This window comes from Pollicipes pollicipes, unplaced genomic scaffold, assembly GCF_011947565.3.
Source record: "Pollicipes pollicipes isolate AB1234 unplaced genomic scaffold, Ppol_2.1 Scaffold_4881;HRSCAF=5763_pilon_pilon_pilon, whole genome shotgun sequence".
NCBI classification, from domain to species: Eukaryota; Metazoa; Arthropoda; class Thecostraca; order Pollicipedomorpha; family Pollicipedidae; genus Pollicipes; species Pollicipes pollicipes.
The window spans coordinates 25,595,326-25,615,858 of NW_023596576.1; the positions used below are offsets into that span (position 1 = coordinate 25,595,326).

At 58.7% G+C, this 20,533-nt stretch overlaps 2 protein-coding genes across 2 annotated transcripts; both read left to right on the plus strand.

Annotated features, from left to right (window-relative positions):
- The first annotated feature begins 613 nt into the window (after nt 1–613).
- On the plus strand, nt 614–15,425 carry LOC119100170 (protein kinase C-binding protein 1). Its single transcript, XM_037223279.1, has 11 exons — nt 614–1,008; nt 1,822–2,552; nt 3,524–3,784; nt 6,186–6,366; nt 7,559–7,689; nt 9,841–9,956; nt 13,069–13,162; nt 13,759–13,909; nt 14,227–14,506; nt 14,915–15,146; nt 15,414–15,425. The coding sequence occupies exons 2-11, from the start codon at nt 1,842–1,844 to the stop codon at nt 15,423–15,425; spliced, it is 2,169 nt and encodes a 722-aa protein (XP_037079174.1). The 5' UTR covers nt 614–1,008; nt 1,822–1,841.
- Nucleotides 15,426–15,718: 293 nt separating this feature from the next.
- LOC119101008 (protein kinase C-binding protein 1) lies at nt 15,719–19,997 on the plus strand. The gene is made up of 4 exons (XM_037224246.1): nt 15,719–16,065; nt 17,773–17,926; nt 18,833–19,050; nt 19,477–19,997. Exons 1-4 carry the CDS (start codon nt 15,775–15,777, stop codon nt 19,564–19,566), a joined length of 753 nt encoding a protein of 250 aa, XP_037080141.1. The 5' UTR covers nt 15,719–15,774; the 3' UTR covers nt 19,567–19,997.
- The last annotated feature ends 536 nt before the right edge of the window (nt 19,998–20,533 follow it).

The window sequence follows — 20,533 nt, forward strand, 5'->3', positions numbered from 1 at the left end:
CTTGGCACTCGCATTCAAACCGCCTCGCTGTTCACACGCGTCCGACGCGCGCCGCCCGACACCACCTCCGCGGTGACCCGACTCTTCCACGCGAGTGTCCCACGCGTCCCGCCATCTGTGACCTTGACCGAGGCTCACGGTGCGGCGGGGACGAACCAGTGCTCGTTGCAGCGGGGTGATGAAATCTACCACGACAGTCGGTTCTGGATCCCATCAGAACACGTGTCGGCATGGTCGGCACCAAGGGATCCGTTTGAAATCCAGACATAGGCGTAGTGAGGGTGGATCGGTGGGTGCCATGACGCCTCCACTCTCCGAGTACGCTCAGTATTAGCCACGTGACAACATTTGGCGAGATTTGACTTCAAAATCGGTCTCGACACCCCGACTTTCTCATAGGTTCCTTCACCCGTGGATCCAGGGTCCAGGCACATGCATAATCTGATGGGACAGTCCCTGCCCAGCTATGGGCTGTGGCGGCCGCAAAACATTAACTGTAGGACAAGACTGACGGCGGTGGCGTTGCAACACGCGACTGCGCGTTCCGACAACACGCCGTCGGTATTGCGCTGGCACGCTCGGGCCCGCTGCTTTCGGTCGGAAACTTTGAACGCCGAGCACTCAGCCGATTACGGTTACGGCGCCCGAAAGTCCCTTCCTAATCGGCGGCACTCGTTGCCTTGTGATGAAGAAGCCCGCCTTTCACCGGCTTCTCCTGCCGAACCCACCTTCGCTCGGGGCTTGCGCTTTCCACCCCGCGCATGCGCAGAAGGTATTGAGGCCTCCCGTTGTGTGCTGCCATCATGCGGACAAAGACATGAAGTGCTGCTCCGCTCCGTCGGATGCCGGCTCGGTACCTCTGGCGATGTGGCTGGCGTCCGTCATTTTGCACGGAGGCGGCGGGCGGCGTCCTGATCTGTACGATACTATGTGAACGATATGGTGCTACCACAGCTACCGTGATTGGCCGTTGCATAGTTTGAAGAGAGCTCATTTTAGGCGCTCAAGGTGAGCAGTTATTTCAACGCGTATGTTCGTACGGAGCGTTGACATTGGGACCGTGTTGCATGCATTTGTTCGTATGAAGGTCTTAGAAGCTGCCATAAGTCATGTCTTGTCATCAATTCCTTGGAATATGGATTTACTCTGACTTCATCAAATATGTTATGCCTTTGATTCTTGTATTTTTAAATTATTCCTTAAGTGTGAGGGTTGCTTGAGTTTTTAGCATGTGTAGTGAGGCTCCAGCCCATTATGGTACAATTGGATATATGATGCAATTAACCCACATGTTGGAGGTTTATTATTTGCAAATGCTTTGCTTTCTATAAGCCAGATGGCCTTGAAGCAATTTTTACCTTGACTAAGTTCCAAAATTCAGAAAGACTTGATGCCCTTATACTTATTGTGCCAATTTTCCTTGTACCTTTGGTATTACAGGCACACTAACCATGTTCCAATGGTACTCTGGTCACTGTGTGCAGACACTGTGATCGGGCTGCATGGATCATTGCATTATGGGATGGCTAGCCATCAGGATGCGAGTTACCTGCCTGCAGTACTTCAGTTGGTGAACTGTGTCTGTATCCTCCTCTGAAAGTAGTTGTGCAATTACCTGTGTAGTTACTGCATAGTTGTTATGACCTGATAGTCCTTGTGTGAAGATGAAAATAAGCAATATCAAATATGTATTATTATGGCATAAAAAGTACTGTCTCAAATAGCATCTTTGATGTTAAGTTGATGTGTCTATTTAAGACAAACTGTGAGTGTAATTGCTTTCAGTTATAAAAAGCCTCTTTATACAATTGTCTGTTCCAGTTTTTTAAACATCAAAAACTATGTCTGGTGAAGAGACAGAAACACCAATTGTGAATGAGCAGCTGTCACAAGATGTTAAGGAGCAGCCCCTGAGAACAGAACAAGAGGCTGATGCAAAAGTGGCACTCTCAGAATTAGTCAATTCTAAGCCAGAGGTCATGGATACTACAGATAGCTTGGATGAAAGTGAAGGTGAGGTGAAACCTGTACAAAAAACACCACCTCCCTTGGATGGTGGTGCCCCTGATGTGCCTAAAGCTCAGGAGAACCAGGCTGAAAAAGACAGCAAACCTCCAGTTGTCCCCAAGGTCAGTCCAATGAAGGCAGAGGGCACTGCAGCATGTGCGGCAGACACTGCCGACTCGGACAAGGCCGTCGCCGAGTCGGATCCGTCTGCGGCGGACACCTCGCGCGGCTCGTCGACGCCGGCGGACTTCACCCGCGCCGGCAGCGCCTCGTCAGACGGCGCGTCGGCCGACGGTGCCTCCGCCGACGGCACGCCGCGGTCGCGCGTCACGCGCTCGCGCAACCCCGACTTCGCCGCCAAGCAGAAGAGCTTCATGAAGGAGTACCAGCGCAGCGTGAGCGGCGCGCCGGGCACGCCCGAGGCGGCGCCCGATGGCGCACGGTCGGAGAAGCGGGCCGCCAGCGAGGGGGCGCCGTCACCGGCCAAGCGACGCCGGCCAAGCCGCGCGGAGGACGGCCGCGCCGGCACCACTCCGGCGCCCACTGTGAGTGCGTTCGCGGTGCTGTCGCCGAGCACGGTCAGCTGCTGCCCGGAGTGTCACTAAATACCATGATTATCTTAGGTCTTGCTATGCGGCGGTGATGCTAGGTGGTGTTGCACGGAAAGCCGTATTGAAGCATGTCGTCCGAACAACCACGTGTACGAATTGAGGGGCGGCATGAACTGACTGGGGCGGATCTCAGTGACTCGGATCAGTGGGGACGTTGATAGCGTTGTTCCTCTGGGTCCGGCTGCCACGGCCCCCTCGCTAGCACCGCCAGCGGCCGCCCCGCCACTGCCGCGCCCGTGATCGCGAGAGAGCGCCGCTAGTGGCTCCAGCCTGCCGCCGCCCCTGCGCGGCCGCCGCTGCCGCTGCGCCAGCTGCCGCTGACCTTGGGAGGCGGCGGTGCCCGGCTGTGGGCACGGGGCCGGCCGGCCGCGGTGGCAGCTCAGCGGTCGGCTGGCAGACGGGCGAGTGGCGTGGGCAAAAGTCCGCTTCACAGACGCACGCACACCGGGGGGGGGGGGGGGGGGGGGCGGGGTGATTCAGGTGGCAGGCTCGCCTGGGCTGCTCTGTGTAGACCAGGCATTGACCACGGGTATGACTTTGCTGCTGTGCTATGCTCTTTGGACTAAACAGACCTGCTGTTTTCGGCGTCGGCCAAGATGCGTGCCTCATTTTTCCGGTTTCGTGGTCTTCAGTGTCACGTCCTAGCATTGTTGGCCTTGGCTGTGCTGTACGGCGTGAGGTCGACGAGAGCTCTGTTTGTTAACCGTCTCTCGGTGCGCGTGCGCCACGTACGCTTTGCAAACGGCTCGCGCATCAACACATGAAGCCAGACTCCGTTTCTCCCCAACCGGCCGGTAGCTGACGTGTGCTGACAGTGTGTGCGGACAGTGCTGACACTGCGTCCGACCGGCCGGCCGGACCCGCCCTTGGGTCACCCGCACCCCGTGACCCGACCTCGTCCGCAGGGCGCGCCCAATGACAACTTCTGCTGGTCGTGCCACCGCGAGGGCGAGGTGGTCTGCTGCGAGGCCTGCCCCCGCGTCTTCCACCTCAAGTGCGCCGGCCTGGCCGCCGACCCGCCCGGCGACTGGGTGTGCGGCGAGTGTCGGCGCGTCGTGCAGGCGGAGGCGGCCGGGCCGGCGTCGCCGGCGGCGCGCGACCTCACGCCCGAGCGCTTCACCCAGCTGCTGCAGTACGCCATGGGTCGGCTCAAGAACCTGCCGGGGGTGAGTGCCACGGAGGGGCTGCCGGCGCTGGGGCACGAGCGAGCGGCTGTGACTCCTCGATGGCGTAGTGTTTGTGTCACTGAGGCAGCATCGTCAGATAGCGCGCCAAGGGATCTGAGCTTCACAGCAGTGGCAGGAAACAGTGTGGCGGCCGCGCTTTTGGACGGGATTTCTACTACTTCGTAGTATAACGTTGAACAAGTTCCTTGACCGCATTTCTGCAGAGCGTGAAGTTGACCGATGACGAAGAAGGTGGTTAGTACGGCCATGCGGGGACGAGCTGCCGCGAAATGAACGAGCTATGATGTCGCTGTTTCAGTCCAACCCGCGTCGCTCAGACCGCGACAAAACTCTTGCTGAGCACGACATTGATCGTTGCGGGGGAATATATCCAGAGACGTCCAATTAACCAGCGGGGAAAATGTGCGCGTTTTCCGGTCGTATTCCGGGTTGTGTATTCCGAAAGTCCAAGCGTGTCCACGAGCTTACCGCTGCGGTGAGTTGTGCGCACCACAGCCGGCCGTCTGTTAGACAACTGCTTACTGGACGGGTTGGGAACGAGGTCCCTTTCCGGCTGCGAAAATACACCCCTGATTGGAGAAGCGAAATGTGCTGCCAGTCGGTTCGCCCAACCCACTTCATCAGTGCTGGCGCAGGAACCAGTGAAAAGTGAAAGTGTTAACCTCTAGTGGGGACGGATGGAATGAGGGTAAATAAGTGTAGGAATAATAAATATTCGCGGCCTATCGTCGTATAAAGTGTAAGTGTAAGAATAACAAGTATTCGCGGTATCTTGTTCCCGTCTGGTGTGTACGTGTCTACACTAACTTATGCAGGTAAAAGTACTAACGCTCCAGAAGGCGGTCGGTAGTCAGAACAATTATCCCAATCGCAGTGATAACGCTCTTCAAGCGCACCTTAAAAATGTGGTCGCAATTGTATCTGAAATGTTCTCAAGAAAAACCAAGCACACAGTCTTTCTCACTCGCACAAGTGTGAAGACGCCAGACTGCGCTGGGGTCAGCACGTTGTTGTCGTAGTAATGAGCTCAAATGCTAGATGCTTTGGTGCTGTTCTCTGGGCTTATTGACGGAAAATGTCTGGGTTCCAGCCGGTATTCTTGTTTGTGTGCGTGGTCTTTGTGGGCATTGTCGGCGTATCGTCGTTGCATTTGCACGGGCTCCCACCCATCCGAGGTGCGATGGAAAATGCAAAGTGAGTTATGTGGAGTCGCCGATCGTTCCTCACGTCTGTCCCACGACCATCCCTCTGACCCACGCCCTTGAAGCCCGTTGTCGGCTGACTGTGACACTGCCGCGTACATCCACGCACGCCGAGCGCCGCGCGCGGCGACCGCCCGCCTGCGCGCACCCTTTGGCCGTCGACGGCTAGCTCTGGACCGGCCGGGCAAGACTGACTGGACTGAAGCGGTCGCCTGGCCGGCAGCTCGCCAGCCATCGTCGGGTGTGGCGGGACTGTCGCGGGCTCGGCCCGGCCCGTCAGACGCTGTCCGAAGTCGCCGGCACGGTTCGGCTGCGGTGCGCGGTGCGCAGGATGGATAATGGATGCGACGGGCACACATCTCGCTCCCGTGCGGGGAAGGCCTGTTTTTGCGGTCGAAGGGCCGACCGTCCCATAATTGGCCGGTTCTGACGGCTCCACGTGGGCGTTATGACGAGTGACGGGCGCAGGACGAATTTCGGATATTTTAAGACTTGTGTGATTATCTGTGATGACGGTTTTAACGTGTTGTTGCGAGAGTTTTCTTCCACTCCAACTATCTGGACAGTCCTCAGAAGGGTTTCGTCCTGTCCTCCGGTCCGCTAAAGACCGCTGACGTATGCCGCCACTCCTTCAGCGATGGTTGAGCTGCCAGGTCCGGCCGGATTAACAGTCTATCCACAAAGGTGATGAAGGCATCTTCCACCCTGGGGCTCGCGGGCCCGGCGGCCGGACCCCACGGGCGGCGGCTGGCGCGGCCGGCCGGCCGCTGCCCACCCGCATCGGGTGCGGCCATCGGCCCGCGCGGCACCGCCCGGCTGCCGACGCATGCGCAGTGCCGCGCCAGCCGGCGGGCGTGGGCTGCGCTGATTGGCCGGGCGCCGCCTGCTGTCGATCGGGCGCCGGCTGGCCGGCGGCCGGCCAGCCGGGCGCGGCGCCGCGGCCGCGACGGCCCGGTCACGAGGCGCCCGCCTGCCGACACGCCCCGGTGGGACGCCGCCGCCATCGCGCGGCCGCGGCACTCTTCAAACGATGTTCGGGACGCGAGAGCGCACCGCCGCGCGGACATGTTTGGGCTGTTGCGTTTGCCGTTGTAAAGCAGCACGTCCCGGGGAGTGGGTCATCGAGGTCACGAATGCCCGCAGTAGGCGATGCCCGCACGTCCGTCTCGGTGTTTCAGGCGGAGCCGTTCATCCACCCGGTAGACGAGAGGAAGTTCCCCACGTACCGCGAGTGCGTCGGCTGCCCCATGGACCTGTCCACCATGGAGGACAACGTGACGAAGGGCCTGTACAGCTCCACCGAGGCGTTCATTGCTGATTGCAAGTGGATTCTGCACAACTGCATCCTCTTCAATGGCAGTGAGTCACCAGGGCAGCTGTAGTCGGTTTGTGATGGGGACAGCCTCCACACGTCCGTCCAAATGGCCGATAATGGAGGCATTGGGGTTTTGTTTTCGCAATGTGACGCTTACAGAGAACGTGCATGAAACATTGCCCGTTTGAAACACCGGCCAACGTACCACTACCGTGCTGTTCGTGCTGTTGGTCGACCGGCGTCGTGATCATGGCAGCGAATGTAAAACTGAGGGCTGTGAGTGCCGTCTTGGCTCGACCGGCAACGTCGAGTTTGGCTGGCCTATTGCATAGACACCCTCAGGGTGTGGTGCGGGTCTGAAAACGGACCCATGGACGCTTCTGGACCTGCGAAACTGCCGTCTGCTCTCGCGCTAAAATATAGTGTCCGGATGGTCCTGCTCTTGTTCACAGTTTCTCGTTCGCTTGTAAAAACATTGGATTAACGGACTTTGATGATGATTAAGAGTCCAGAATATGCCGTTTAAATGCTTCGATCAGACGCTGCAGGTAACCTCCTCGAGGACGTAAACCCTTGGTCCTTTTTGTTTAAATGCGATTCACGCAATTCTAGTCATCGCCGTTCAATAATAGCGCTATTTGTTTTAAGATGTTGGTGTATTAAACTTGCATAAAGCACACGAAATGATTTAAAATGCGGGTTACAGGGGACGCTGAACACGTATGTGTGGCTGAAACCCGATGCCTGCGACGCCGTTAATTGTTGCTAATCATCCCTGGGGTTTCCGGTTGTTTCGTAAGGGAATCGTGGCTCAGCCTCCTCATCGATTTTGACCATTGAAAGGGGCGTCTGTATAGTTTTTGTTTGTGTGTCCTTGCATTTCGATGTGTGTGAATACCAGATGTGTCACTGTCACGCCCTATACGGCATGGGGGTCGTTTCCCAGCTTTGTCAGTCACACCCCTCAGAGCGTACTAAATATGTTATCCTCTCCCTTTTCAAAGACACGCGTATTGTGTACAAAATTCTCGGAAACGCTGTCAGTATTTGCATAACCTCGTGACGGAGCGATGAATCGATATCACGTGGGGATACCCGCGAACCCGCACAAGAAACCGGCCCCATGATTGGTTTGGTACGCGCCAGTCACTGGTGCGCCTCACCCTCAACCCAGCGTCGTTTGCCGCCGCACGACCGATGTTTTGGTCTATACTGACTCCACCCGCCCACTGGCAGCGACGAGCAAGCTGACGACGCTGGCGAAGGCACTGCTGCGCATGTGCAAGTGGGAGGCGGAGGAGATCGAGACGTGCCCCGACTGCTACGGCCACGCCTACGCCAGCGACAACTGGTTCACACTGGCCTGCGTAAGTAGTCCGGCCCCCAAACGTGCGGATAATCATGATTGGAGGGTTCAGAGCGCATCAGCATCCTGATGATACCCCCCCCCCCCCCCCGAGGTCGCGGCTCGTGGCTGACAGCGATGTCGCCGCCACCTCTCCAGATCTCCAGATCAAGGAGCTGACTGATCTCTCGGAGATGCCGTTACAGTCGCGCCTCACGGTTCGTCGGAGCGCCGGCGCTGGCAGCCGCTTGTAAATGACGTCAGCGCCGCCGTATTATTCTGTGCGTCGACGTGGACGAGAGAGAGGGAGCACGCCGCTTGCTCAGTTGCTGGCAGATACCAGGGGGGCTGAGTGTGATGATCATCTGTTGTACGTGCCGGCGTCTGGGAAAGAAAACCCGTCGGCTTCCCTTTCGCCCTGCCATAAAGTCGTCAATGGCAAAATTTGAGGTGACCTTGACATTCTCGCTATCCTTGATGGCACTGGGGAGAGCCCTTGTCAGGCGTCCCCATTCGGGGGCGCGCCTAATGCGCAGTCCTGAATGCCTTGCTGCATCTAGTTCCGTTACTGCAGGTTGAAGCGGGGGTATGACATGGTGTATGCCATTTGATGTTGGCGCTGGCGGAGAGGTGCCGTTATCCAGCTCCTCAGGAACACTACGTCGTGTCGACTGGTCTCTGGTCGTGGAGAGCGTCTGGAGAGCCGCCGGCGTCCCCAGCTGTTGGAGCAGGCGGTCCGTGGTCTCTGGGGCCCAGTGTCTTGCCAGCCGTCGTGGCTCATGATTGACCAGCGCGGTCGGCGGGGACGACCGCGAACGGCGCTTTGCGTGTGCGCGTGTACACCCCAGCGTGCTCTTCCGTGATGTTTTTTGGATGTTGCTCTCTGGCCCGACGTGCATCGTGTTGAGACCCGCACACTGTCACATTAATTGTTTCCAGGCCTCGCCACACGTTTCCTAAACAGTTCCAGCGCCGCCGCGAGACGTCCGGGCCCGCGCGGTCCCTGCGCTGCTGAGCGTGAGCTCGGGTGCTGTCCTCATGGCAGCCACGGGCGCGTCGCCGCCGCCGCCGCCCAGCTCGGCCAGTGCTGCGCGGTCGCCGCGCATCTGGCAACGGGCCAAAACGCCGCTGACGTCACGCGGGGGCGGGGCCTGGCGCCGCCGACCGAAAGCGAAAGCGAGGCCGCGGTCGCCATCTTGGGTCGGCGTTGGCCGCGTGGGTGCGGCTCGGGCGACGCCTGACTTGTCGGACGCCGACAGAGGGCATCGTCCCCGCCGCCTCCGGTGCCCCCGACGCGCCGCCAGTGACCGCGTTCAAGGGAAAGCTGGCGGGGTAATCATCGCCACACCGCGTCTGTCTCAGTCTCGGAGCGCGCGTCATGCGAGAATTCGCCGTGGTCAGGCTCGTGCGTGTCCGTGTGGGACGGCGGCTGGGGAATAACACTGCGTTCGTTTTGAGATGATGACGCGGACTCATTGTGCTGCCGGTCCGTGTGTGGTCTACGTCATGCCTCCGACATCAGCCTCGCTGTTGGCTTTCACTGGGCACGGTTGGGCGTGTCGAGCCGTCGCTGCGACAGAGACACGCTGTTTTGATTGGCGGCCGTTCGAGCCACCGGTAACAGATGGTCCATGCAGATCCGTCCGAGTTCGGCCGTGCATGCGGCGGCACAATAGGCACCTGTAACTCGGAACATTGATTGACGTCCGCGTGGTGAAGTTTGCTCGGTGCTGCAGCTTTGCCTCCCGGCGCTGGCTCGTCGCGGACCTCGCCTGGGCCGGGGTAGCGTTGGTACGCACCGGGACGGCGGTGGCCTGTCGTGGCTGGCCTGGACCGCTGATGCGGCGACCCTGTTTGGAACGCACCGCCCGCCGCCAGCACGAACCACCTCTGAACGCGTGCCGATGACGAGCGTGACTCCCTCCAAGGAGCGGGACACGGGCCGCTCGGTGCGGGTCGATGACCCTGAGCGGGGCATACCATCCCACGGCTCGCTGCATTGGATAACCTGTGCCGTCTGACCCCTGACCCCCGACTGATCCCTGACCTTGAGCTGATCCCTGATGACCTCCAGCTGACCCCTGACGACCTCTAGCTGACCCCTGACTCGCAGCTGACCCCTGACCCCCAGATGACCCCGAACACGCAGCTGACCCCCGCCGATCTCCGACAGCCGCACCCGCACCTGCTCATCTGGGCGCGCCTCAAGGGATTCCCGTTCTGGCCGGCCAAGGCGGTGAAGACGCGGGACGGCAACGTCGATTGTCGCTTCTTCGGCCGCCATGACAGGTGAGACGGCCGGGACGCCGGCAGGGTAGAGATGGGACAGTCGGGACACCGGCAAAATAGAGATGGGTTGGGCAGGTGGCCGATGATATTAATGTGGACGCCGGGGCGCCAGCGGGATAGAGATGGGACGACCGCGACTCAAACTCAATGCAGGGCTTAACCGAGATACTGACCGGGTGGAGACTGGACGGCTGGGACGCCAGGAAAACCGAGGCGGGGTGGCCGAAATCCCGGCGAGATGTGCTGGGACAACCGAGGTGCCGACAAAATAGAGCTGGGTTAGCCGGGACGCTGGAGCCGTCCCACCGAGTGGCGGTGGGACGACTTGCGTACTGGAGGGATAGAGTTGGGATGTCCTAACCAGGGCTGCAGTGAGGTGGAACGTTCGCAAGATCCCTTCAAGGTGAAACATAATTATGAATTTTTATCAAAACTTGTTCCGAACGGCGGGTGCAAAATTGTGGCATGATGATTGGACGGAATTATTAGATCCTGCGTGTTATTGAGCCGATTCTTAGCACAGATCCGTAGCCCCAGAAGATACTTCTGCAAAATTTGGGTTGGGCGCAGGGTTTCAGAACATTATCTAGTTAAAGTTTTGACGCATCGTGAACTCCCTACGCATTATCCGTCTGTGCGTGTGTGGATTGCTCGTCCGTCGCCCCCCTCATCTGGACCGTAACGCCGACCTTATGCGGCCCGGAGCCACATCTTGCCATATCAGTTGACCAGGCTCTGGTAACATGCTGGGCCGCAGCGCTCTGGCGTCGCTGATGAAGCCCACATATGGGCAGCGCAACAAGTGTGCACAATGCGATGTATGTGTAATGGGTCGAAAGCGTCATGCCGTGTTGCATCATGAAGCCACAAACAATGTAGGTCGCGCGTGGTTGCGTTCTGACCTTCTGAGCATTTGGTGTCCTCAGCGAAATGGTCAACCATTTCATCAGAGTGTACCGTTCATTGCGTGGTGTGTTTATGTTGCAGTGCCCGAAGCGTTGTTTTCCGGTTGTACGATTCGCCATGCAGTGAAAAGGCATCGCCAATTCGTCTTTTTCTTTGGGGACACAACCTCACTTTCCAGACAGTGCCATCTTTGATCTCAAAGGCCCCAACCCGTCTTAGCGTTATGTCGTAACCTCTGAGTGTTCCCATCAGCTGGACACCGAGACAAAATATGTCAAGCAGTTTGTCACGCGTTGGGACGTGTGCTAGTTATCGTTTGGATGCTAGAGAGATGAAGCCCGTGGGATGGCTGTGTGCGGTTGGTGACTGGGTGCGGTCAGCTGCGATGTAAGGTCGCCACTTCAGCCGGAGCTCCGGACCGGGCCCCCGTTTCGGTGTGAGGCCTCCGCTTCAAACCTAGTTTTGGACCGGGCCTCCGTTTCGATGTGAGGCTGCCGCTTCAGCGGGAGTTCTGGACGGGGTCCCCGTTTCGGTGTGAGGCCGCCACTTCATTCCTAGTTCTGGACCGGGCCTTCGTTTCGGTGTGAGGCCGCCGCTTCAGCCAGAGTTCTGGACCGGGCCCCCGTTTCGGTGTGTGGCCGCCGCTTCAGCCAGAGTTCTGGGCCGGGCCCCCATCTCGGAACTCCTGTCATCGCCAGCGCTGCTCTGGGCCTTAGCTTGCTGGACGCTACACTTATTGCCGTCCGGCCCGGAGCCCAGTCACAAAGCGTAAACACCAAGTGCAGAGTATCGATGAAAATGCGTTATCGGGTATTGCTGGAGGTTTTGCCACATTCTGTGTGGTGAGGACCATCTGTCACCCTTCGTCCTCCGTGAATTGCTCTGAAACGGACCATTTGAACGGGGCGATTCCAACAACAAAAATACCCCTGGATCGCGCGGGCATGGTGCATGCTAGCTATGCGCTTGCAGGTCTTAAGGAACGTCACATGTCAGGTCCAGTGTCGCGGCTCAAAAATCCACCCACTTGCGACGTCATTCAAATTGAACGAATTTTTGCGGCTTAAGGGTTTGCGTTCCCCTCATTTTGTTTGTACTGGGACGTAGCGTAGAACAGTGCAAAGATGCGCAGTCCCTTGCTATGTATGAGATGAGCCATATATATATATATATATATATATATATATATATATATATATATATATATATAATCGGTGCTCAGACTTATGATTTTATCGTAATCTGACTAAGGATGGCGCGAATGTGTTTGACGGAAGGTGCGTGCAATACCTGTTTAAAGGCCATGAAAATCTCAGATGGCTTGCGTAATTCGCTCCGAAGGATAATAAAAGCAATAAAACAAAGGGTGTGAACGCCGAACATCCCAGAATTCCATGGATAATGAGGCTACTTGCTTCAGTCGCCTTCTCCTCAGAGGGATGGCCGAAGTGGTCAATTTCCATCAATTACAAAAACCAGTCACGCAGTATTGCCTCTTGAAACGAAGCAACCTTTAAACCATACGGTCCCGTTAAAAACAAGGCTATTTTGATATTGGATATACGCTCTTGTCGAGACGGCCTGATACGGACTCAGAGTGGAGCGATTTGGTTGGATCTTTACGCTGGAACGTCAATATAACACCAGAGGTAACGGGCTCGTATCTTCACACCATGTGAAGTTATTCAGCTCGTCAGCGAATCGTGAAGCGCATGATCTTATCAAGCTTCCATGTCACTTGTGGTCGTACACGGTCAACCATGGTGTTTGCTTTGATGGTCCATGCGCGATTTTTAGGCGTCCAGTTTTCGCTTTTGCTATTACCGCTCTGCTGTGCCAGCGTGGGTGTCATATGAAATCGACCGTGCACCTGTGCGCTGTGTTAATGCCGTGTGTCGATGCTGTTTTTATCATTCTCCGTGTTTTCCTGAGACGGTTCAATTAAGGCCGACCGCAGCGCTGACAGCGCTGACAGCGCCGCGGCGCGTAGCGTACAGCAGACTGATCATGTCGTACCAGAGGCCCAGCTCGCCTCCCGCTCTGCGAGCCTGCGGCGCCCGGCTGTGTGAGGCCCGCTCTGCGAACCTGCGGCACCCGGCTGTGTGAGGTGGACGTCCTCAAGGGCGGCCTCCTCCGGCCTTCACGCACCGCCCGTCGCCTACGTCCGCCCCAGCTAACAGCGCGCCGGCGGCATCTCCGCCCACAGAGCGTGGGTGCCGGTGAAAGAGTGCTACCTATTCTCCCGGGAGCCGCCCGCGCCGCCCAAGGGGCGCAGCAAGAGCCTGGACGCGTGCGTCGAGGTGGGTCGCTGCCGGTCGATACGCTCCCCGCCTGAGGCTGCCATCTGTTGGCGGCGCCGCGCACTGCCAGCGGCCGGCGGGCGCGCGCTGCCGACACGTGGCGGTCTGTTGGAACGTCGGCGGATTCTGCGGTCGCTGTCGAGAGCCGTCACGTGCGCAGCATACCTGTCGCTGGCGGACGGGAGCGTGATTCCGCTCCAGCGGGATCGAAATCGGGATCGGTACCGAGCGATTATGGCATTCGGTTGATTCGGACTCTAATGCCGAGCGGCGTATCACAACATATTTTATTCTGTTCCTGACCCAGGAAATGTAATCTGATTCCGAAATCGGTTCTGTTAGAGTCCGTTGGTGACGGTTCGGGGATAGAGATGAGCCGTTACATTGGCTTTCAAATACCTGCGTTTTGTCTTCAGCCGGGGCTGAGCACGCTCTTGGTGATGTGAGGGTCTTGTGCGTGAAGTTATTTAGTTTGGGTACGAATATAGCATTTGCGTTGATATTCATCTGAATTGCTCGTCATAATACCTTCAAATGTACTATATGTTACTGTTGACTTGTGGTGATTAACGAGTTTGCGCATTTTCTTTTTTCAGGAACTTGAGGAACACGTTCGAAATCTGGAACAGAAGTTTGGCGAGTATGTTTATGCCAAGCCACGTACTCAGTACGACCCGAAAAAGATATCTGCTCAACTGAAGATGACGTTGCCTGGTTACGAGTGCGACACTGCGCCGTCCGACCAAGGTGGGGCGTGTGGCTTGGTCTGCATCGTCGGGGTCACTTTACAGCTGCGCTCTTGACTAGAACCACAACATTGGGATATAAGTTGGTCTCGTCGCGCAGTCTGGGTGCTACCTTCCAATATGTATGGCAGGCGCTGTGTGTGGCACGACTGGTTCTGCGGGCGATGGTCATTGCCGGTTTGCTGCATGCGACGATGGTTGCCTGCTGGTATTCCAGGATCGCCTGATTCCTATCGCAACTTAGAGGCTCTTTTGAAACACGCGAAAGGTGAGACCTCGCAGTCGGATTCATAACCCCTGCGGTTCCTCGGGCTGCAGAACGGTCGCGGAAGAAGCGGTCCAACAGTGAGATCCAGCTGGAGATCCTGGAGCGGCTGCGGCAGGGCAAAAAGGCGCGTCTCTCGACTTCCGACCGGCAGACGGCGGCAGACGGCACGCCAGCGTCACCGGGCCTAGCCTCCGCCCCGGCACCAGCTGAGACCGCGGCGCCGGCCGAAGCGCCGGCTGAAGCCCCCGTGCCGGAGCCGGCGCCGGCTGTCATCGAGGCCCCGGCCTCCGACCCGACCCCAGTGAAGACGGAGTCGCCGGCGCCGGCCGCGTTGCCGGCCGAGCCGCCGGCCGAGCCGCCGCCGCCGCCGCCGCCGGAGCGGGCCGAGCCGGCGGCGGTCCGGGCCGACGCGCCGGCCGACGAGCTGCGCCGCAGCGGCGCCGCCCGCCGCAAGACGGCGCGTAAGTCACTGGCGCAGCGGCGGCCGGCCGGCGGCGAGGCGACCAGCTCGCCGACACCGGCCGTGGCTGGCGCCGGCCCGACTGTCAAAACCGGCATCACTCCCGCCGCGAGGGCCTCCACTCCTGGCAGCAGGAGCAGCAGCGGCTCCTCAGGCAAGATCAGCACGGGTTCCTCCGCCAAGGTCAGCAATAAAGCGGGCGGCGGTGCCGTCAGCAAGAGCGGCACCTCCTCGACTGCCACCACCATCACGACCGCGGCTGTCGCCGCCGGCGCCAGCCCCGGCGCCGCCTCCCTCACCTTGACGGTCGGCAAGGCGGCCAAAGTCGGCTCGCCGTCCATCAGTCTGGCGAAGAGCCAGCCGGGGCAGCTTGTGCGCGTGGTGTCCTCCAGCGCTACCGGCGGCGGCAAGGCAGCGGCGGTAACCTCTGCTGCCACGCTGGTGCTGGGCAGGAGCACCACCCAGGCCAAGGTCACTACGCTCAAGCCCAACAACGGCATATCACAGCAGGTGGGAGCATGGGTGCGCCTTTACCGTTAATTAGGGTGCAGTCGCGTCCCCATCATCTCAGACAATTGACGTCAGATTATCGTGTTTCATAGAAGGATGGACCCAAAATAGCTTTTACATCTCAACATGTTTTTAAAAACTTATCTCTGGATGTGTGAGATCAGCGGTCTGGCGAAGAGTCATCGAGGCCCCGAACTTGTTGAGCCCTGAGCACCCATCCTTCATTGTGGGGCAGACCTGGGTTCCTGGGGGTATCATGGTTTTCAGGTGCCCGCATGACGGGACATCGAAGGCAGTATGAACCCTTTAGCTGCCAGCTTTGTGCTTTTTCAGCCAAGTGCAGATCAGACAAGAATTTTTTTCTCGCTCTTCGACATCCCCCATGATGCTCATTGTGGCGAATATGCAGTCCACAGTGGACCGGGCCAGCATCACTCGGCCGCGTCGGCGGTGCCGCCGTCTGCACCCGCCCCACTATAGCGCTCCCGACCGCCGTGCTCAGGTGCTGGCGCAGCCGCTACGTCCCAAGATGCTGCCGGCGTCGCCGCTGCGCGCGCCGGCGCCGGCGCCGACGGTGTCGGCGGCGCCGCAGCAGTCCATCATCGTGAACCGGGCGGGCGCGCGGCTCATGATCCCGCGCGCCTCGCTCAACCAGCTGTACGTGCCGGCCGGGCCGGGGGCCGGCAGGCCGGCCGGCGACGCGCCCTTCACCATCAGCACGCAGGCGCACCTCGGCCCAATGATGGTCATACCGGGCGGCCTAGGCGCGGCCAGCAACGGCGGTGCCACGGTCGTCACGTACCCGGCCGTCAGCTCGGTGGGCGTGGCGGCGGGCGGGCCGACGGCGGCGCTGCCCACGGCCGCCGCACCCTCCGAGGCCGGCCCCGTCTCGGCGCAGGTCAACAAACAGGCGCAGACGGTACGTGGTGGCGAGGCCGAGCCCGGACGGGGTCGAGACAGCGCGGCGTGGCAGGAGACGGACTGGCTCGGACGTCATGTGGCACCAGGAGACGGGGCTCAGACGGTGCGTGTTAACGGAAAACCAACACCGCGCAGGGAACAGGGCACCAGCAAAGGCCGCACACGGTACCGGGATATGACAATGGCTCTGATGGTATCCGATAACACAGGTGGTGATGACACCCGATGACACAGGTGATGCCCGGCAGATAGACTGATGCCTGTAGCGATGCCTGGTAATGGGAGACGAGATGCGACAGCATTTCGATCCACTGTGGGGCAGCAAAAAGTAAGGACGCCGCGTCAACTTGGCAAACTCGATAACTTCGGTACGCTGGGACCCCACCCCGGCCCGGCATGCTTGCCTAGGTCCGCCGGCGGATGCTGGCAACGTGATGGGTCATAAAGCCGGAGCTGCGTCTAACCGAAGCGAGATTTGTCTGACGACGGAGATTGGTCGGTGACGGACCCTGCCAGGTGTCGACTGACTAAGACAGGCTTGTGCGAGCGCACCTGGAACTGCGCTGAAGACGTTTGCTTTCCACCACGCTGGTTGAGCGTGATCGAACTGATGTATTGCAACATGTCACGATGTCCCTCCGAGTGATCGTCCCGTAGCCGTGTGTGAACACCTCTGTTTCGGCCAGTGAAGCTTATGCTTCAGCCGAGCGTCAGGTGGTCTGTGGCATTTGACCTCCGGCTGCGGGGGGTCACACACCGCAATTGAATCTGTCACGGCCGCCGAGGGGAGGCATCAGATCCCGACTGATGTGTGAACTCTAGGTGCTTCTATCTGACCGATTAATTTGTGACCTTTGGGTGCTACTGTCTGATCCTGACTGATGTGTGGCCTCTGGGTGCCGCCATCTGACCCTGACCGACGTGTGACTTTCGGGTGCTGCTATTAGACCCTGATTGATGTGTGACCTCTGGGTGCTGTCATCTGACTGACTGATGTGTGACCCCTGGGTGCTTCCATATGACCTTGACTGATGTGTGACCTCTGGGTGCTGCTGTCTGACCCCAACTGATGTGTGAATTCTGGGTGCTGCCACCAAACCTTGACTGATATGTGACCTCTGGTTGCTGCTATCTGACCTGGACTCATTTGTGACCTCTGAGTGCTGCCATCTGGCCTTGACTGATGTGTGACCTCTGGGTGCTGCCATCTATCCTTGACTGATGTGTGGCCTCTGGGTGCTGCCATCTGACCCTGACTGATGTGTGACCTCTGGGTGCTGCCATCTATCCTTGACTGATGTGTGGCCTCTGGGTGCTGCCATCTGACCCTGACTGATGTGTGACCTTTGGGTGCTGCTATCAGACCCGGATTGATGTGTGACCTCTGGGTGCTGTCATCTGGATTACTGATGTGTAACCTCTTGGTGCTGCCATCTGGTCTTGACTGATGTGTGACCTTTGGGTGCTGCTGTCTGACCCTGACTGGTGTGTGACCTCTGGGTGTTGCCATCTGGCCCTGACTAATGTGACCTCTGAGTGCTTCTGTCTGGCCCTGACTAATGTGACCTCTGAGTGCTTCTGTCTGACCCTGACTGGTGTGTGACCTCTGAGTGCTTCTGTCTGACCCTGACTGGTGTGTGACCTCTGAGTGCTTCTGTCGGACCTTGATTGGTGTGTGACCTCCGGGTGCTGATGTCTACCACAGCTGACGGAGCTGATGCGCGAGGGGGTGGAGAAGCTGCTGGGCGAGCTCTCGGCGGCGGGGAGCACGCAGGCCACCGTGACCAGCCTCCGACTGCAGATCGAGCGGCTCCAGTGGAAACATCAGACCGAACTGGCTGAACAAAAGAAGACACTAGGTGCGTCCCTTCCCCCATCCCGATAGTCTGGCGGCACAGTTAACGACTCGACCGGATTGTCAGTGCGAACCTGGTCTTCCTGACAATTCCATTTTGGTTCCGCACCTTCTCCTTTTTGCAAGAACTCCCTGATTCTTGCCAACCACGCCATGCGGAATTTTTCTAGCAAGCGACAAAGAGCGCCCGTGCTCGCCGACCCCCCCCCCCCCCCCCCGTCTTGCGTGAGCTCGCGGCAAACGTCATCCATGGTACGGCTAGGTTTCCTGTTGGATGAGGTCGGAGACCTGAGGTCAATGCTGTGTTGTGGCCAGCTCCCCACATTTTACCTCTCCTCACTCACGGTTCTGATATGGTGTATTATTGAAAGAGCCGTGACCAAACCAAACGACGATTTCTACTAATCGATTGCTCCTGCTGCCTGGCACCGGGTCGTACTTTAAGCCTCCGAGCCGCAGTTACCCTCCCACTGAAATGTCACTGCGTTGGCAGATGGTCCGGTTGTAGGTTCTCTGAAACAGGCGGTCCCTCTTGTCCCGCTTGCCTTACAGCTACTACTTTCCACCTGACCTGGTTTGCCATCGCCGCTTTCGTCTGGTAGATGACATGTGCTTCCCCTATGTTAGCCCGTGTTTAAGGTCAGGGCAGAACCAACATCAGATCTTGGAAGTGACTTAACTTCGTTTGTAGCGGCCAAATTCCAAATTTGGTACTTCTCGTCTTAGGACCGAACAACGGTAATGCAAGTTTGGTGCTTTGGCCGTCTTGTACGGAGTTATGGTCGGTCCCCTCGCTCTATCCCCCCCATTCGCTCGCCCCCCCCCCGCCCTCCCACAACTTTGGCTGCGGTGTGCGCACGGTTCCCCGGCTTGCCCGCCGCGCGGCTGATGACGCCCCTCTGCTGGCCAGAGTCTCAGCTGGCCGAGCTGCGGACGACCATGGAGCAGGAGCAGCGGAAGGCGGCCTTCAAACTGAGCGCCACGCTGGCGGCCGAGCGGAAGGACTGGGATCGCCAGCTGGAGCAGCGCATCAGCGAGACCAAGAAGAAGCAGTGGTGCGCCAACTGCGGCAAGGAGGCCATCTTCTACTGCTGCTGGAACACTTCCTACTGCGACTTCCCCTGCCAGGTGAGAGGGGTGCGGCGACGGCCGGCGCAGACCGGTGGGATGGCGGTTGGGCTTGTCTCGTGCCTGAGGCTTGGCCCATGCAGCCGTGTGAACTGGCGGGAGGCTGGTGGTCCGGATCGGGATACGAGTAGGCGGAACATTTTCATCAAGTCATTACTGACAACCAGAATTGGCTCTTCATGTGGTACTGGAACAGTAAGTCATTCGGTTGCCGTCTTCGTTTCCAGAATGAGCCAAGTATAAGTCACGTCGGTCATGCTGACTGGTTTACATCCGTTCTCCAGGTCGCTCGTCGTGGGCATGTTAGACCTCAGCCAAACACGTATTAGGCTCCGCTCGGCAGTGGCGTCGCTGGCAAGCTCACGCGGCGCGCGCGCGCCGTACGGCCCGGCATGGCGACACTAACGCCGCCTCCCCGCCGCGCAGGAGGCCCAGTGGCCGAAGCACATGTTGACCTGCGCCAACCAGCAGGGTAACGGCGCGGCGGCGGCGGACGGCTCGGTACCGCGACACTAACGCCGCTTCTCCGCCGCGCAGGAGGCCCAGTGGCCGAAGCACATGTTGACTTGCGCCAACCAGCAGGGTAACGGCGCGGCGGCGGCGGACGGTGGCGTCTCTGGGGACGGCGACCGTCTGCCTGCCGCGTGAACCGCCTCCCGCCGGCTCCAGGCACCGCGGCGGGCTCCCGCCGCCCGGCCCACAAACAGCGCATGCTGGTGGCTGTGCGCGTGCGCGCGCGCGCGCGCGATCAGGTTGCTGCCACTTTCGCTACATTTTCATATTCATCATCGTTGTCACTACCATTTGACATGACGTTCGTTTGCTATGTGCTCGCAGTGGCCGTTTTTATGTCGGAGTTTTGAGCAGAACGTTCGGCTTTCGGGCTTGGACGCCAGATCAGTCTCGATTGAAGCATTTGTCGAGAATATATCGTTTATATGAAGTTCTTGGCCGCGTGTGCGACTCTGTTGACGAGACGCGGCGGCCAGGATACGCCGCGGTCGTCACCAAGCGCAGAATGTTACGTTGCTGTTCATGGCCCTCGACAGTGCGTATGATGCACACCGAGATACCGTCCGCGCGCTTACGACTTTTTAACGCTTCGGTAGTGGCGCCACCACACTCCGCAGCCGTCGGCCAGACTTCAGAAATACGCCGCCAGCGGTAATACTAATGAAATAGGTGCCGTCCGCAGAGTGCCGTGTTACGGCGTCACTTCATATCCCTTCGGCAGTGTCAATAATTGCAAATGGTCCCAGGCTCCACGAGCGATTTTATTTTAATTATTTTTTAGGTCTTTCGTAGTTTCGTACGGCGCAGCCCGGTTACATTCAGTAATGCATTGTCAGGGTTAAAAGCATGGAGGACGTTCCAGGAGCCACATCCTCCGGGCGCGATTACAACTATTGTTACAAACCTGTCATAATTTGGCCAACATGGCCCCACTCCGGTCATCCGCTAGCATCCGGTAACACGCTGTCGG

Bases quoted from the DNA above. Each gene is read 5' to 3' on its own strand.
- LOC119100170 (XM_037223279.1), top strand. From the start codon at position 1,842: ATGTCTGGTGAAGAGACAGAAACACCAATTGTGAATGAGCAGCTGTCA. The intron at 6,367-7,558 runs GTGAGTCACCAG...GCCCACTGGCAG, and splicing joins CTGCATCCTCTTCAATGGCA to CGACGAGCAAGCTGACGACG. The intron at 13,910-14,226 runs GTGGGGCGTGTG...CTCGGGCTGCAG, and splicing joins CACTGCGCCGTCCGACCAAG to AACGGTCGCGGAAGAAGCGG.
- LOC119101008 (XM_037224246.1), top strand. From the start codon at position 15,775: ATGATCCCGCGCGCCTCGCTCAACCAGCTGTACGTGCCGGCCGGGCCG. The intron at 16,066-17,772 runs GTACGTGGTGGC...TGTCTACCACAG, and splicing joins TCAACAAACAGGCGCAGACG to CTGACGGAGCTGATGCGCGA. The intron at 17,927-18,832 runs GTGCGTCCCTTC...TCTGCTGGCCAG, and splicing joins TGAACAAAAGAAGACACTAG to AGTCTCAGCTGGCCGAGCTG.